Source organism: Falco cherrug, chromosome 2 (assembly GCF_023634085.1).
Source record: "Falco cherrug isolate bFalChe1 chromosome 2, bFalChe1.pri, whole genome shotgun sequence".
In the NCBI taxonomy this organism is placed as follows: domain Eukaryota; kingdom Metazoa; phylum Chordata; class Aves; order Falconiformes; family Falconidae; genus Falco; species Falco cherrug.
This window is the reverse complement of record NC_073698.1, coordinates 113,733,932-113,750,851: the sequence shown is the minus strand read 5'-3', so window position 1 is coordinate 113,750,851 and position 16,920 is coordinate 113,733,932. Positions and strand designations below refer to the sequence as shown.

Here is a 16,920-nt window from a genome sequence, read left to right as displayed (position 1 = left end):
CAGAGCTGTACTGATCTGAAAGCTCTTCTCCTGTGTCTTCTCAGTAATGGGGGGAGAATTGCCGCTTACTGCTTCACACCAGATACATCTGCTTGGGAAGTTCCTCACTGGTTTTCTGTTCTCTTGTGGGGTGGTTTTAACAGTGTGCCCTGGAGATGCGAGACTTCCCCTGGGCAGCAGGAGGCACGCGTCTAGAGAATGCTGGAGCTGCAGGAGGGAAGTGCCCAGTGCAAAACCAGAGAGGAACAAAGAGAAAAAAGGCAAGCAGACAGCCAGCATTGAGAGAAGCGGGTGGCAGAAAGTGCTTCGACGCTGCCTCTGGCGGCACGCTCCCCAGAGGAACTTGACGAGAGCCCATCTGCGCGCGTGTGAGACTGTGAGCTCAGGATTTCTGTCAATGCATTCCAGTAACCCCAAAGTGAGGAACTCCCCGTCAGGCAACACACAGAGGTAAGGAGAAGAGCCTGCAGTCAGCTGCTCTGGGTTGGTGCACGATGCTGTCCCCGCTCTGCTGCAGGATTGGCCAAGGACCGGTGCATGTGAATTGCTGGTCCTCCTTTGTGCGCCCATCGGAACCACCGAGTACCTGAGTGCTGGCTGCACGGTGCTGGGGAGCCTCCATGCTTGCTAGGCTCAGGACGAGCTGAAAGCTGTAAACCTGTGATGTGCAGATTCTCCGTTCCTTGTGCCCTCCTCCCTCCCATCAGGTGTCTGAACAGGCTGTAGGAGAGTAAACATGCTGTTTCTGTCTGTTGGTTGGTTGGGGTTCTTTTTTTTTGTTTTTTCTTCCCCCTCTTCTAATTATCTGTTTCCCCAAGGGGTGGTTGGGCAGCAGAAGGTCTCCCTGTCTGTGCTTTCACACAAAATGCTTCCTCCATATTATTGGCCTGAACAGCCTGGAGAGTTGATCAGATCCTCTGCATCATTTACCTGCCGGTGCAGCAGGTCAGTATCTCTCCTCCACTAATTTGGAAGGGGAAAAATATGGAAGTGAAGCAGTGTCCAGGGACTTGCAATGGTTTGATTGACAGCATTCTCGAGTTTGATTGTTTACTTCTAGAGGTCATCTGGAGCTTAAGAGTAATTGAGAGGGAACGCCTCTGAGTCAGTTGTCTGTCCAAAGGAGGAAACTGCCTGGGTGAGTCCCACAGTGAGGATGCTAGCAAGCGCTGCCTGTTGGAAGTGGTAGTGATGAAGATGGGAAAACACAGTGCAGAAGATCCGATAGCAATGGAGTGACTGGAGCGTGAGGAGGAAGGGGGGGTGGAAAGTATGTCTGTAAAACCCAGAGCAGCAAAATATTTTTAGGATGCAATTTGCTGAATCAAGAGGGAAAGAAAGACTCTGAATCTCCTTTGGCAAATTAGAGAAGTTTCATCTGCCCCATTTTGCAGGAGTGTGCAGTGAGATGGTATCCTTCTCTTCCCTTATTCAGAGGCAGGTTGTAGCTGGTTTAATTGTTTTCACGGTCAGAGGTTTGTGTTTGCCTGGCAGCTCGCCCCAATGTATGATGAATGCTGCAGTAATGCTGGGTTTTCCTTGTGCTCCCTGTAGAACTGGATAGGGAGGTGCAAGGGAGGGGGTGTGGGTGGTGGGGTCTGCTCTGATCAGAGCTGTGGCATATCGTTGGGGTCCAGGAGAGTGGCGAGGTGAACTTTGTTGTGCCTTGTTTGTTTACTCTGAGCTGGTCTTGGTGTGAGGCGCTTCTCTGTGCACATAGAAACCGTTGTCTTTATTGACAGAAGCCCCAGAGGTAGGTCCTCATGTGACAGCAGTTCCTGGGATCTGGCAGGTCTGTAGCTTGCTTTGGTGCCTTCTTGAGCAATGAGATCCCATCTTGGATAATAACCCTTTCAGGGCATGTTCAAAAAAGCACCTGCATGACTCTAAGCTTGCAGGCATTTTTTATTTGTCAGCAATTGTCTTAGCTTGCAAAGGTGGCAGTGGTTGCTTCTGCTTCTCTGATTGGTTCCTACAGGGTTGAACGAATCAGTGGTGTGATTTGTCACTTTTTTTCTTCTCCTTTTTTTTCTTTTTTTTTTGCTCTGTCCCCAGTAGCCCCAAATCAAAGCAGGAGGTGATGGTCCGTCCCCCTACAGTGATGTCCCCGTCTGGCAACCCCCAGCTGGATTCCAAATTTTCCAACCAGGGCAAACAAGGGGGCTCCACCAGCCAATCCCAGCCCTCTCCCTGTGACCCCAAAAGTGGAGGTCACCCCCCTAAAGTGCTCCCTGGCCCAGGTGGGAGCATGGGGCTGAAGAATGGGGCTGGAAATGGTGCCAAGGGGAAGGGGAAGAGAGAGAGGAGCATTTCGGCAGACTCCTTTGAACAGAGGGAAGCTGGGACTCCTCATGATGACCCTGAAATCAAAGGTACGTTTGCTAGGATTTGTGTGCAAGTGCAGACGTTTAGTCCTAGTCCTCTGTGAGATGGAGAATCGCTATGCAAGTGTTAGAGAAACATTTATTTGTCTGGGGTTCTGTAAGTTCGAACCAACGAAGTCTCTGAAGGTCTTGAGAGAGGCAGAGGAGAGGTTGTCATAGCTGGCATTGGTAAATGACCTGTTCATGCTCAGTTAAAATGCAGACCTGACCCTGGTGGGAAAGTTCCCTTGTAGCTCTGAAACTCCTCCAGAGGATCTGAAAGTACAACTGCAACCTGTTGGTTTCCTTCTGGCCTTTGGCCTTTCAGGAACTGCTCTGTTGTAACTGGGATTTTGAACAAAATGCAAGCCTGTTTTGTCAACACAGATACATAACCCCTAGCACCCTGACTGGTAACACAAGGCAGAAATGGGATTTCTGTGTTCTGTTCCTGGCTCCAGCATTGCCTGTGTGAGGCAGTGCAAAGATGTGCGCTAGATGTGCAGTTGTCCATCTTTCCTTTTGTTATCTGTTTGCTAGGTTACCTGGCTAAGGTGGCTGAAGGGAAAAGAAGTAAAGTTTCACACAGTGTTCTCCTTGGGTGCAGACATATTTATGTCTGTTTGTTTTGGTGTGTAATTTTCCTGCTACTCTGTGTGGCCATCAGAGACTTCAAAGGGATCAGCTCTGGGAACTGCCACTTGCCTTGGAAAGGGACAAAATGAGCTTTCTCCCAGTGGTGCCTGAAGGGCAGCACGGCATTAGAGGGAAGGTGTGTGGTGTAATAGAATACTTTTAGTGGTGCTTGAGAGACAAGTGGGACATTTCAGAGGAGGAAGAGCTCTGATCAGTTTCCAGAAATGGTTTCCAAGGAGCTCCCAAGGTAGTGATTCCCCTCTTTTCTTCTTTCTCCCCTTCCAGACTGCAATTCTGCTGATCATGTGAAGTCCCAGGAGTCTCAACACACACCACACTCCATGACTCCTTCGAATGCTTCAGCCCCAAGGTCTTCCACACCTTCTCATGGCCTGACTGCCTCTTTGGAGCCAGCAAGTGGGCAGAAGACTCCATCCAAAGTGGTTTACGTCTTTTCTACTGAGATGGCCAACAAGTAAGTAGGTAGATGCTTGAATGTCTTCAGGGAGCGGGGCTTATATTTGTGCTCCCTTTTTAAGAGATTCTCAAGTACACTTTCTCCATCAAGTGTGTTCTTGTAGCAAAAAGTCATTACTTGTTTTGGGGATGCTGAAGAGGCTGGAGTGGAGAATGTCACTCTCTTGCCCTCTGAGAAGTTATTGTTTCTCTGAAGTGTGGGGGTTGGTTTGTTATTTTTTTTGGTTGGTTGTGGGGGTTTTTTGGTTGTTTTCATTTTTGCTTGTTTGTTCATTTGGCAAATGCTGGTAGATATTGTTTTACAATCCATGCAGTGAGTAGCAGCCAGGATGGCTTAAACTGAGACATGAACCCTGAATGCTGATGAGTTTGTAGGTGCAAGCGTTTTTCTTTTGCTACTCATCTAGAGTGAAGTATGTGTGGTTAAGTCTTTCTCCCTTCTTTCAGCTGAAGGAGAGAAGGGAGGAGGGTGGTTAATAAAAATGGATTCTTAGCGTCAACTGGATATGTGCACCTGTCTGTCTGTCTTTGCAGGGCTGCAGAAGCTGTGCTGAAGGGACAGGTGGAAACCATTGTGTCCTTTCATATCCAGAACATCTCAAACAGCAAGGCGGAACGAAATACTGTACCCTTGGTAGGGAATACCTGCATGTGGGTGGGAAGGGAAATGGTAAATGTGCTTGTGTGCGTGTGATTCAGAGAGATGGATGAGTATTTATATCCTGAAATAAGTTTTAGGGTGGAAAAGAGAGGGAGAGTTGTTGTTCTAGCCTTCTGCAAATAAATGTCTTGGATGATCCAAAGAAGAGCTTGAGTCTTGCGATATTTGGTAGTATATTTCAGACCCATTGCTTATGCAGAGCTAGCACACAGGCAAGGAGTACCTGCTGTAATGCTTGAGGAAAACAGGTTTCTGCGTGGCCAAGATGCTGCTCTGTAATCGCTGCATGAAGGCTACCCTTCCTTGCAAAGTGTGGGCTGGTGGGGTTGAGACAGGGCGTTTCATTTGCACCGCTGCTTATGCGATAGGGCTGTAAGAAGAGTGAGTGACAGTGTGTGGCTTTCTCTTGCAGAACCCCCAGATCACTGCACTTCGGACTGAACCCAAGCCCCTGCCGCAGCCCCAGCCCCCCACTGCCCAGGACCAGAACCCTCCCCAGAACGCCAAAATGCAGCCGACTCCACCTGTGTCAGCGCCAGTATCCAAATCCACTGGCCCCCCTTGTCCCATAGATCAGGACAGCCCCAGCGTGGAAAGCAAAGTGATGTCTGTGGGCAGCCCTGCCAACTCTACCCCGTTGCAGACAGAAGGATTTGGACAAAGTTCAACCCCCAATAACCGAGCAGTTAGCCCAGTTTCCCAAGGTAGCAATAGCTCCGCTGCAGACCCCAAAGGTCCTCCCCAGCCGGTGTCTGGTGGGGATCCGTCCAGTTTGGGCGAGAATCCAGACGGACTGTCGCAGGAGCAGCTGGAGCATCGAGAGCGCTCGTTGCAGACCCTGAGAGACATACAGCGCATGCTCTTCCCTGACGAGAAGGAGTTTGCGGGAGGGCAAAGTGGGGGGCCACCCCCAAATGCTGGGGTGCTGGATGGTCCCCAAAAGAAACCTGAAGGGCCGATACAGGCCATGATGGCTCAATCCCAAAGTTTAGGCAAAGGGTCAGGGTCTCGGACAGACGGAGGGGCTCCGTTTGGCCCTCAAGGACACAGGGACATGCCTTTTTCCCCAGATGAAATGGGGCCACCACCAATGAACTCCCAGTCAGGACCCATAGGCCCAGACCACTTGGACCACATGACTCCTGAGCAGGTGGCCTGGCTCAAGCTGCAGCAGGAGTTTTACGAGGAGAAAAGAAGAAAGCAAGAGCAGGTGGTTGTGCAGCAGTGTTCCCTGCAGGACATGATGGTCCACCAGCACGGGCCTCGTGGGGTGGTCCGAGGCCCTCCCCCTCCCTACCAGATGACCCCTGGGGAGGGCTGGGGACCTGGGGGTCCAGAGCCCTTCCCTGAAGGCATGAACATGTCGCACTCTCTGCCCCCCAGGGGCATGGCTCCTCATCCGAATGTGCCCGGGAGCCAGATGCGCCTGCCTGGTTTTGCAGGAATGATGAACCCTGACATGGAGGGCCCCAGTGTCCCGAATCCCGCCTCCCGGCCTGGGCTTTCGGGAGTTAGTTGGCCAGACGACGTGCCAAAAATCCCAGATGGCCGAAACTTCCCTCCTGGCCAGGGTGTCTTCAGCGGCCCTGGCCGAGGGGAGCGGTTCCCCAACCCGCAGGGCCTGCCTGAAGAGCTCTATCAGCAGCAGCTGGCGGAGAAGCAGATGGGCCTCCCTCCTGGCCTGAACATGGAAGGCATCAGGCCTGGCATGGAGATAAACAGAATGATGCCCTCCCAGAGACACATGGAGCCTGGGAACAACCCCATCTTCCCTCGCATGCCGGTGGAAGGGCCGATGAGCCCCTCCAGGGGGGACTTCCCGAAAGGAATACCCCCACAAATGGCCTCTAGCAGGGAGCTGGAGTTCGGGATGGGTCCCAGCAGCATGAAGGGGGACATGGGCATGAATGTCAGCATGGGGTCCAACCCACCCCTGGTCCCTCAGAAGCTGAGGGAGGCAGGAGTCGGGCCAGAAGAGATGATGAAACTGCGCCCCGGTGTCTCGGAGATGCTCTCCTCGCAGCAGAAAATGGTGCCACTGCCGTTTGGGGAGCACCCGCAGCAGGAGTATGGCATGGGTCCCAGGCCTTTCCTTCCCATGTCTCAGGGCCCAGGAGTCGGTCTCCGAAATCTCAGAGAACAGATCGGGCCTGACCAAAGGACTAACAACCGGCTCAGCCACATGCCGCCACTACCTCTCAATCCCACCAGTAACCCTAATAGCCTCAACACTGCTCCCCCTGCGCAGCGGAGCCTCGGCCGCAAGCCCTTGGATATCTCCGCAGCCGGTCAGGTGCATTCGCCAGGAATCAACCCCCTGAAGTCTCCCACGATGCGCCAGGTCCAGTCTCCCATGATGGGGTCTCCCTCGGGGAACCTCAAGTCTCCTCAGACACCCTCCCAGCTGGCAGGAATGCTTGCGGGCCCCACTGCCGCAGCTGCCGCTGCTTCCATTAAGTCCCCCCCTGTCTTGGGGTCTGCTGCTGCTTCTCCTGTCCACCTCAAGTCTCCGTCTCTCCCTGCACCTTCTCCCGGATGGACCTCATCTCCAAAGCCTCCTTTGCAGAGCCCCGGGATTCCCCCAAACCACAAGGCATCTCTCACCATGTCTTCCCCAGCCATGCTGGGGAACGTGGAGTCGGGTGAGTGCCACCTCTGCTTGCCACGTTTGGCTCCCGGGTTGGCGGTGGGTTGCCCCGAGGGGTGCAGCAAGGGGAGGGAGGAGGTTTCTTGCAGGGTGGCAGGAGCTGGATGGCTCTTCGCCTGTTGGAGGCTGTGCCGAGGGTCTGGTGGGAGGTTGTGCGAGCGGAGCGCGTGGGCTGTTCCTCCTGCTGCCTTTGTGGGTTTGTACCTTGCCTCCCATGTGTCGAGGTGAGGGCTGGTCACTCGGAGGACACGCAAGTGAAATGGTGGGGTCACGAGGTGTGAAAAGACGTGGAGTGTTGGTGGGAGAAGTCCTTTCTCGAGGGGTTTTTGGCTGTTTGGCCGTAGCTTCTGCTGATCGTAGCTTTGTGGAGAAGATGCTGCAGATAAAGGCTCCTAGGGAGACACGCTGAGTGTAGCTGGCCTGTCGCGTGTCTGGGTGCGGTTCAGGTGCGGCCGGTGCTGTCAGGGTTTACCGGCCCTGACCCAGCGCCGTTTCGGAGGGAGCCAGCCCCGCAGCCGCACGCCGGAGCCCTGCCCCGCCGGGGACCTCGGGGGCGGGTGCTGGCGCTGCGCTCCCCGCTGCTGAGCGGCCTTGGGCGGGGGGCGGCCCTGCCCGGCCCCGGCCCTGCCCGGCCCCGGCCCTGCCGCTGCCCGGCCCTCCCGGCGGGGCCCCGGGCACACCCGCCCCTCGGGCCGGGCTCCCAGCGCCGCAGCGGGGCAGCCCCGCGCCCGCAGAGCCGCCGCTTGCCCGCGTGGCCCCCTAGTGCCGCTGCGGGTAACGGCGCGGCCGCGCCGGGGACGGGACCCGGGGACGGGACGCGACGGGGCGGGTGGCCCCTGGCACCGGCTGTGGGGACCGGGGCCGGGACGGGTGGCCCCTCTCACGGGCTGTGGGGATTGCCGGCTGGGTCTCTGCACCGAGGGAAGCGAGCCTTGGTGGTTGGCATCTATCGTGGCTGCTGATGCTGAGCCTGCCATCAGCCTGAGTGCCTACAAGTCAGAACCAAGTGCTTTACTCCATCCCTAACCGTTGTGCTTAATGAATGCTTTTACATGCAGCTCTTCCGAAGCATAAATGTTTTGGCATTGCAGGATTTTTGTATTCTCTGTTCTCCTTTTTTTGGCAGGGAGAGGGGGGCAGCGGGGGAACGTGTGGTGAATTTTCAGTGACAGCACAACTTTGGTTTAGCATCTTCCTTCACATGTGGTCTGGGTGGCATGAAATTCATTGATGAAGAACAAAGGAGATTCGAAATAAATTTAACTGCACTTCCAGTTTTGGGAGAGCAAGGATGATATTCAGCTAATAGGTGCAGAGAATGCTTCTTTAAATGGAAAGAACAGTAAATATATGTATAGAAAACCTGAAATAAAACGTAAACAGGGAGTTTTACTTGTAGCTGCTGATGCAGCTTGTCAGAAATCTGCTCACATGTCTCTGCATAATATCTGCTACAGCTTTTGTTGTGCTGCCTATGTCTTGTGTGCTTGTTTGCCTTCTAAAGAAAAGGAGGAGTTACAGTTGACATTTGGTGGGTGTAGAAACAATTAACTAACTAGATTTTGATTTCTATGGCTAGACCTGGTACCTAAGTCTGTCATCAGTGTATGGAAGTTGAACAGTAGGATTTTCAGATAATTGGTAATTCTTCATGTGGATTTGTAGAGGCTCAAGATAGTTCCAGTAGAAGTGCAGAATCCAGGATAACTAATGTTAACCATCTTGATCAATAGGCTTGTTTTTCTGGTTACCTTTCACAGGCATTGACTGCATTAGTCAGATGGTCTCTTGCAATAAAAGGGATTTCTAGTCATTGAGATTTATAGTTGAAAAGTTGGTGGGGTTTTTGTTTGTTTTTTTTTTAAGAAAAAAACCTGAAGTCTCTTTCTTTCTCTCCTCCCTCCCCCCCCCCCCTTTTTTTTTTTTTTTTTTTTTTTTTTTTTTGCCCCTAAGGTGGTCCACCTCCTTCCACAGTTAGCCAGTCTGCTCCTGTGACTCTCCCTGGAAATCTTCCCTCTAGCAGTCCTTACACAATGCCCCCAGAGCCGACCCTCTCCCAGAATCCCCTTTCCATTATGATGTCCAGGATGTCCAAATTTGCCATGCCCAGCTCTACACCGCTCTATCACGATGCCATCAAAACTGTGGCCAGCTCGGATGATGACTCCCCTCCAGCACGCTCCCCAAACTTACCACCTATGAACAGCGTACCAGGTAAGAAACTCAAAGAAACATCAGCCCAAGCTATCAGGCAGTACAGTGAGGGTGATTTTTACGGAAGCTTCATCAAATGAAGATTGTGAGAGGGGAAAAACCTTGAAGAATATATAGCCATGGGTTGTTTTTGAGGAAAACAGTTGCAATTCTCTGAAATGGGGAGACAGGAATTCTCATTGCAACCATTTTTATTTATTTTTTTTTTTAATTTGTCCAGAAAGTGTCTGCTCTGCAGCAAGTGTATAACCTGGAAAACCCTTATGCATAGGAGAGATTTTCACTCAGGCAGACTGTAATTACTTGTGTGAGTGAAGGCTGCTCATGGGAATAAGGGTCAGACCTACAACATGTTATCGAGAGGAAACCATTCTTCCCTGTCTTAAGGCAGTGTCACAGTGGTTTTGTTTTGGTTTGTTTTTTTCTGACACTGAATCATCTGGGTTTTTTTCTGGGCTTCGTGGATTGCCTTTGTCAATCCGCGTTAGAGAGCTTTTTCAAAATGTACATCTTTTCATATAGGGAATGTGTAATGGGCAGGTGACCTCAGCCAGGACTGAAGGAAAAAACTGTCCTGGTCCCTACATGAGAAAGTTGAAGAAAAAGTAAAAGGAAACATCATTCTTTTGGGCTGTCTTGTGGGTGAGCGTGTTCGTATGAGAAATCCAGTCCCTGCTGATAGCTTAATGTTAATTAATTAAATTAATGTTAACTTTAATTAAATTAAACACATACCCATGTGTTTAATGCAAAAATAGGCGGTAGCCCCTCCACCCAATTGAATTAACATACTTGAAAGAGGGGATGGGTGGATGTTTCATGAAACTGGCAATTGGTAATGAATTCTTGATGAGTTTACCTGTAGCTTTGCTGTCTCACACGGTAATGATCAGAGTGGCTGAATATACCTGGGGAAGCTGGCTAATTGAATAAGTTCATGATGATAGCTCATTAACCTCATTGATTGCCGCCTCTTAGTCTTATGAGGGTTACCTGATTTATCTCTACTTGAGTTTTGAAAGGAGATTCAGTCACTTCCCAGTGGACAAGTGTCCATACACCGATAATGGGTCACAGACATGTTTGTTAATGCCTGTGTCACCTAGAGTGCCAGGGAAGCAGTAAAGGTGTGGGCTGGATTGAGATTGTACTTGCAGAGCAGGCTTTGATCACTTGTTGATAGGGCAGCGACAAGCTTAGGGAGGCAGCTGTGCAGATGGTTTCAGTTTTCTGGTTAAAGTAACGTTTTCCAGAGCCACTACTGATGTATTTTTATTAGCACAATTTTTTTTGTGCGCACGCGCGGGCTTGGTAACCTTGCAGAAAGGTCTCTCGATAGCTTTATTGTTTATTGTTCGCTGTTGTCTAAATGTGATTCCTTATTTCTTCCCTAGGAATGGGCATTAATTCTCAGAATCCTCGAATTTCAGGTCCAAACCCAGTGGGTCCAATGCCAACCCTTAGCCCAATGGGAATGACCCAGCCTCTTTCCCATAACAACCAGATGCCCTCTCCAAATGCTATGGGACCCAATATACCTCCTCATGGGGTTCCCGTGGGACCCGGCCTGATGTCACACAACCCGATGATGGGGCACGGTTCCCAGGAGTCTCCAATGGTACCTCAAGGACGCCTGGGCTTCCCACAGGGGTTCCCTCCTGTACAGTCCCCTCCGCAGCAGGTGCCATTTCCACACAACGGGCCCAGCGGTGGACAAGGCAACTTCCCAGCAGGAATGGGCTTCCACGGAGAAGGACCTCTGGGGCGTCCTACCAACCTGCCCCAAAGTTCGACAGATCCAGCACTTTGCAAGACTGGAGGCCCTGGCGGTCCAGACTCCTTCACTGTTCTTGGAAACAATATGCCTTCGGTTTTCACTGATCCAGAGCTGCAGGAGGTGATCCGTCCTGGAGCCACGGGAATACCCGAGTTTGACCTGTCCAGGATTATCCCGTCGGAGAAGCCTAGCCAGACACTACAGTATTTCCCTCGTGGGGAGGTGCCCGGCCGCAAGCAGCCGCAGGGTCCTGGGCCTGGGTTCTCCCACATGCAGGGGATGATAGGAGAGCAGACCCCGAGGATGGGACTAACATTGCCTGGCATGGGGGGCCCCGGGCCAGTGGGAACTCCAGATATCCCTCTTGGGACGGCTCCATCCATGCCAGGTCATAACCCGATGAGGCCGCCTGCCTTCCTGCAGCAAGGCATGATGGGGCCGCACCACCGCATGATGTCACCAGCACAGACGGCGATGCCTGGCCAGCCCGCGCTAATGAGTAACCCTGTGGCCGCGGTGGGCATGATCCCAGGCAAGGACCGAGCCCCCGCAGGGCTGTACAGCCACCCGGGCCCTGTAGGGTCGCCTGGTATGATGATGTCAATGCAGGGCATGATGGGACCCCAACAAAACATCATGATTCCCCCCCAAATGAGGCCCCGAGGTATGGCTGCTGACGTTGGCATGGGAGGATTTAGCCAAGGCCCTGGAAACCCAGGGAACATGATGTTTTAAGCTGCTACCATAAGACTGGATGTTCTGATCCTTGTCAAGATGAGATTCCAAGTCCTGAGGGCTTTTTTGGGAGCTTCAGGAGTACAGTTTGGCCATGCAATAGGTGAAAAGAGACCAGAGGACGCTTTGGGAAATCTCGAATGTATGGAATTACCTGAAAAAAAAAATTATTCATTTTAACAGGTTGTTTTTTTTTAAGATTTATTTTTTAAAAATTATTTTTGTGGACTTGGGTATCCCGTGACGGCACCTGCTTTGAGAATCTGTAGCTGTATTTTGAGAATTGCCATTTGTCACAAGTTGCACCATTCTCTGTATGTTTACGTCCTTCGGACTGGCTTCTCCCAGGACTCTTGGTTATTTTTGGGGTTTTTTGTGTACTGTACTATATTGTAAAAGGGATTTTAGCAGAGACTTTAGTCTTTGGGGTGAGAGGAGAATGGGATTCTAGGCTGTTTACTTTAGGTGGAGAATCCATCTTCAGAACTTCGGACTATTTTCCTTCAACTCCAATGTATAGAAAAACCAAACTACGACCTCAGAGCAGAGTATTAATGAAAAGCACAAAAAGGAACTTAAGTTCAGTGAGGAGAATCTTTTAAAAGAAATAAATAATAAGTTAAGGACATATTTTTCAAATTATGGCGTGCTGTCCAGCACCTTCTGTCTCTCCCTCCCACTCTTTATTAAATAGGCTTCTCTCTCTCTCTCTCCGTCCCCCTTCTGTCTCCTCCTATGGCAGCTGCAATACGTTGTGTTATTTTGGGGAGTAAATCTAGGAGAGCCTCTCCTCATGTGGGGACTCTTCCCACTTTTAGGAAGGGGCTGGACTTGGACACTGTTACATCCTACAGTAGTCTCTCTCACTGTTTCCTATTCTCCTTTTCTTAGAAACCCCAAGTGATTTTATTAATGTGGGAGTGGAACAGACACTAAAAGTTATCCAGGATTTTTTTTGTGGTTATTTTTTTTTCCTCCCCAGCGTAAAACGTTCTGTGTAACCTCCATTAAATTTGGTACAAAACCACTCGCCAGGGCTGTGGTGTCAGAAAAATAAAATATATTGTTTCTTACAAAAATGAACTGTCTTTTTTTTATCCACTCCAGTTGTTTCTGTGTACATCAGACAGCTGGCCAGATGACTGCTTGCTCTTCCTTACGGTCACAGCCAGCCTAGAGGCCAGGTGCGGCAAGCTTTGGCAGCTCCTAGAAGTCTGGTCTGTAGGCAGCTGCATGCTCCTTGCAAGGCACTTCTGTTCACTTAATCCTGAACTGAGCTTGTTTTTTCTCGGAGTAAGGTCTTATTTCAGAACACCCCAGGGACAATTGTTACAGTCTTTCTTCCTCAGTTTGTCGAGGGTCAAGGAACAGATGAAACATCGTCTCTGTCACTTCCTCCTGGTGAGTGTTTGCAGCGCTACAAGGTATGTGGTTTTGAGCTTTCCCTGAGCAGCAGCGTCTGTCTGCTGAGCACCGTGGTCCAGTGCTGTGCGGCGGGGCACTGGGATTGAGTGTCCCCCTGGGGGCTTTGGATCCGGTAGGGTCTTGGACTGCCGGTGCTCAGAGGCTGAGATAGTGGGGGATGGATGAGCTTAAATACCAAAGGTGAGAGGGAAATCATCAGTACGCAGATTTTTATCAAGAAAACCCTGCTGGGTAAATTGTTGCTTTGCCACAGTTCTCATCGATCAACTCCTAATCCCCTGTCTTTTCGAGCTTGCCTTTTGAGAGAATTTCAGCGAGAAGGTTTTATGGTTTTGTCTATGAGGAGCGGAAGACTTGATGCTGAAACATGGACTGGGAGTTGAGCCCTGCTCCTGGAGAAGATCGGGGTGTGGATCTCTAGGGCAGGGCTCTCTGGCTGGCTGCTCTTCGGTCCCCCAGTGCTGTATATGGAGTGTGTCATTTCTGTCCCTCCTTCCACCTACTGTTACTTGAAATTCTTTCAATGAGTAGTTTCCTCAAAGGGCTGGCTATTTGGCGTGAAACTTCACGTGGAGAATGAGTCTCTTTAATATGCTTGTGCGTGAGAGTTTTTTGGAGTTAACTGATGCTTAACAGGTGGAAAAAATTGCTGTCGGTGGCCAGTTTACCAAAGTTTCGTTGCTAGTGTTTCAAAATGAGTGAAGCCACGCGTCGTTGCAGGCACGCAAGCCTCAGAGCCTTCTGTTGCCTGCTTCCAAATTCACCTTTGTGCTGTCATGCAAATTTACAATGATTTTGGGTGAGAATTACTCTTTTGACAAAGTGTAGGATGTATGTTGTGGTGCTTCCCTCTGACAAGCAGCGTGCCTGAAGCACGGGCTTGTCAAGATTTTAAGAAGAGCTGACAATGACACAGTAAGTGTTATTTCTGTAGAGCGGAGTTACCTCTTCTTTAAACGGTTGCACAGCTCCCTTTTGCATGGGGACTGTCACGGTGCAACCATTTTAAGTGTTGCCACTTCTGCCACAACTCCTGACTGTTTTTACCATGTCAAAGCAAACTTCTTGATTGACGTGGAAATAACCTGGAGGGTTTGGGTTTTTTTTAACAGCCTTTTGCAGTGCCTCCTATGTCTGTTGAGGCATTTTGAATAGCAAAGGATTTAAGGTGACTGTGAGTCATTCTAGAAAAAAAATTAGCCTAGGGGATTCACTGTCTCAAAGCCACTTGATAGTGAAAGGGTACATTTAAAAAATGCTGGATAATTAAAGTACCTTCTGTGTCTGTCTAACTTAAGATGCTGGCATTCGGTATCTTAACAAGAGTTTTCCTACAGAAAATGCAGATGATGTGAGTTCTCCTGAGTCCACGTAGGTGCACTCGACCTCAGTGGCATTGCCTGGTTTGCACTAGCTGATGGACAAAAGATGCTTAATACCTTAGTCAGCTCCAGTCAGAAAAATGACTTGGTAGATGTAAACTGAACTTCTTTGTTTCCCTCTGATTCTACTTCTCCCCTTTTTGCTTTGCAAATGAAAAAGCTTTCTAGTTGCCAGCTTTGCAAATTCACCTTGGGTTCTGTAAGTCAGGGTCTGTTCTCTCCTGCTTATTTATAATCAATAGTAACTGTGACTCAGCTCTGGTAGTCATGGTACAGTTGAAGACGGAAAGTGAGGTTGCCATTTTTAGTTTTCTTCCCCTCCCCCTCTTTTTTTTTTTTTTTTTTTTAAACTTTCAAATCATCCTCCTCCACCTTTGTTTGAAAGAATGAAATAGGCTTTATTCATACATGCTTGGCTGCTCTTCCTCTCTAGTAACATGGGAGGAAACAGTCTGCTGTTCAAATTATCTCATCCCAGATGGCTGCGCAGCCGGAGTGCGGAGAGACTTAAAAGGTAAACCCAGCAGATGGTGAACTTCTGAAATGCAAAGTAATGTGCCTGCTAAATCAAAAGTTTAAAATATTTGAAATCTGTTTGTTTTAAAGTAGTAGGCTGTTGCAAACAGGTCATCTGTGAAGTACACTGGCAGTTTTAAGCGCTGTCCAAATAAACGTGAGCTTTGTACCTGTATCATGGGCTAGCTAATCTACCAAAGACCTGACAAGCAAGTAGCCAGCCTTGCGAGTTTAGTCACGACCTCCTAGTGGCATCTAGTGGGTAACATTTCAGAAGACAGACCAGTATGCGGAGATCTGATCCGCGTTGGTCTTGGGTGGGATTTAAATGCTGGTGGTGCTTCTGGCACAATATGTGTACCCTGGAGTAGGATGTGGGTGCCCACCTCTTCCTGAGGATAAGTATGCATCCTAAACACGCAGTTCTTAGGCTGCTGGAACACAGCGTTTGTTGTGCCAGAGTGTTGGGGCCATTACAAACATGGCATATATGGGGCTTAATTTTGCAGTGCTTGGTATGGTGCCAGTCTGCTGTGCTGGTTTTCATTCTGGTGGCAGAAAATGCTGTGTTTCGTTGGTGGTGCTCTTCTGCACTCACGATGGTGACTGTTTTCCTCCTGCAGCCTTGGCAGGCTGTTGGCTGAAACCTGTTCCGTATTTTGATACTTCTCAAGGAGAAATGATCCATGTTGTTTGATATAGGCCTGTATTTAGTAGAGCACTTCACTGTAACAATTGGTGGTAGTTCTTAAGCTAAAAAAGGTGAGCTGTCTTGCATATGTGCTGTGTCATCTTTCCGGTGAGGTGAAAGATTTTTCAGTTTTTAGCCAGTCCACATAGTTTCCGATAATTTCTCTTAATGCTGTTGGTTGTGGTAGGCATGTACCACCTAGCTTTATCATGCTCTTTCTGCTTACGGTTAAAGCACGTTTTAAGGTCTGAAGAGCACTCCTGATAAAGACCCAGACTACTAGTTTTATTATGTTGGATTTATTGACAAATATGCCAAGATCCCTAAACTCTTGATCTTTTGACTTTAACTGGCAAACCTTTTGTGCCGAGAGATGTAGGTCCTTGTGACTCATGCACTCAGGTTTGAAGCTTACGGTTGTGTTTGAGTCAGAGAATGAGGCAGGAGAGAAAAGGGATACTGGTTTTTTTCTGGGATGTTGGAAACTTTTTAAAAAAGGATGTTTACACAAGGAGAAAACAAAACCTTAAATTTAAGTTGACATCTTTCCTGCCAATTACCTACTATACTAACATTGCCTTAAATGAAACATATTGTGTGAGGATAGGTTTGCAATGCAAAATAAGAAGGACGTCTTTTAGGCTTAAGTTGACCAACTTGCGTTAACTGCATTGGACTAATATAGCAAGGCAGACAGACTAACTTGGGTTAGCAGCCCCAGCTCAAGTTTGAAGGAACCTGAGGTTGTACATACTAGCTGCTCGTGTCAGCAGTTCTCATAGTAACAGCCCAGGGTAAGAAAGTTTTGGATTTCTTTTTCTGTCCCCTGGGATTTGTGTCTTTCCCAGTCCTAGGAAGGAGGCAGCCTATTTATGTAAATGCACTGGTTCCATGGGAAATTGTTGATTTCTAGAAGTTTTTACTCCACGTTCTCAGAAATGTCTCAGCTCTTCCATGCTGTGTTTGCAGTTCAGCACTTCCCACTTACCTGTGTCCTTTGGTCTTAAAACTTCCAGTGTCCCACCAGGCCTCTTCTGAAATGGCTGTTTGTTAGCTGTGGTCAGAAATAACTCCTCCTCGATACTGTGGGCCACGACTGCCATGGAGTTGTTTAGTAGGATGAGACCAATGCACAGCCCAACCACTTCTACGCTGAGGGACAGGGTGAGGCTGGAGCAGGGCACACAGGGCACTGCAGAAACCCTGTAGAGGGCAATGATGAAGTAACCTGTTCCCAGCAGACGCCTCTTCCTTGCCACTGCCAAGAAGCTGGCCTGCTTCCCCGAAATGTTACTGAAATGTGTGTTACCCTGCTTAGAGTGATACGATCACTTCAAGTGTGAATGCAGTGCCCTTTAAGAATCTTACCTGCACTAGAACAGCTTGCTGAATTCTG

At 49.5% G+C, this 16,920-nt stretch overlaps 1 protein-coding gene across 15 annotated transcripts in view; it reads left to right on the top strand.

The window, feature by feature from the left end:
• Nucleotides 1-12,589, top strand: part of BCL9 (BCL9 transcription coactivator) — a 61,372-nt gene extending 48,783 nt beyond the window's left edge. For 12 of the 15 annotated variants that reach the window (XM_055702264.1, XM_055702270.1, XM_055702273.1 and 9 more), the window contains 7 exons: nucleotides 144-450; nucleotides 2,056-2,372; nucleotides 3,285-3,474; nucleotides 4,011-4,110; nucleotides 4,550-6,779; nucleotides 8,738-8,998; nucleotides 10,393-12,589. In XM_055702264.1, coding sequence (XP_055558239.1) covers nucleotides 398-450; nucleotides 2,056-2,372; nucleotides 3,285-3,474; nucleotides 4,011-4,110; nucleotides 4,550-6,779; nucleotides 8,738-8,998; nucleotides 10,393-11,510 — 4,269 coding nt within the window. In that variant the 5' untranslated portion in view covers nucleotides 144-397 and the 3' untranslated portion in view covers nucleotides 11,511-12,589. The remainder of the gene's footprint in view (nucleotides 1-143; nucleotides 451-2,055; nucleotides 2,373-3,284; nucleotides 3,475-4,010; nucleotides 4,111-4,549; nucleotides 6,780-8,737; nucleotides 8,999-10,392) is intronic. The other 3 variants (XM_055702275.1, XM_055702276.1, XM_055702274.1) reach the window with 3 other exon arrangements.
• Nucleotides 12,590-16,920: the final 4,331 nt, after the last annotated feature.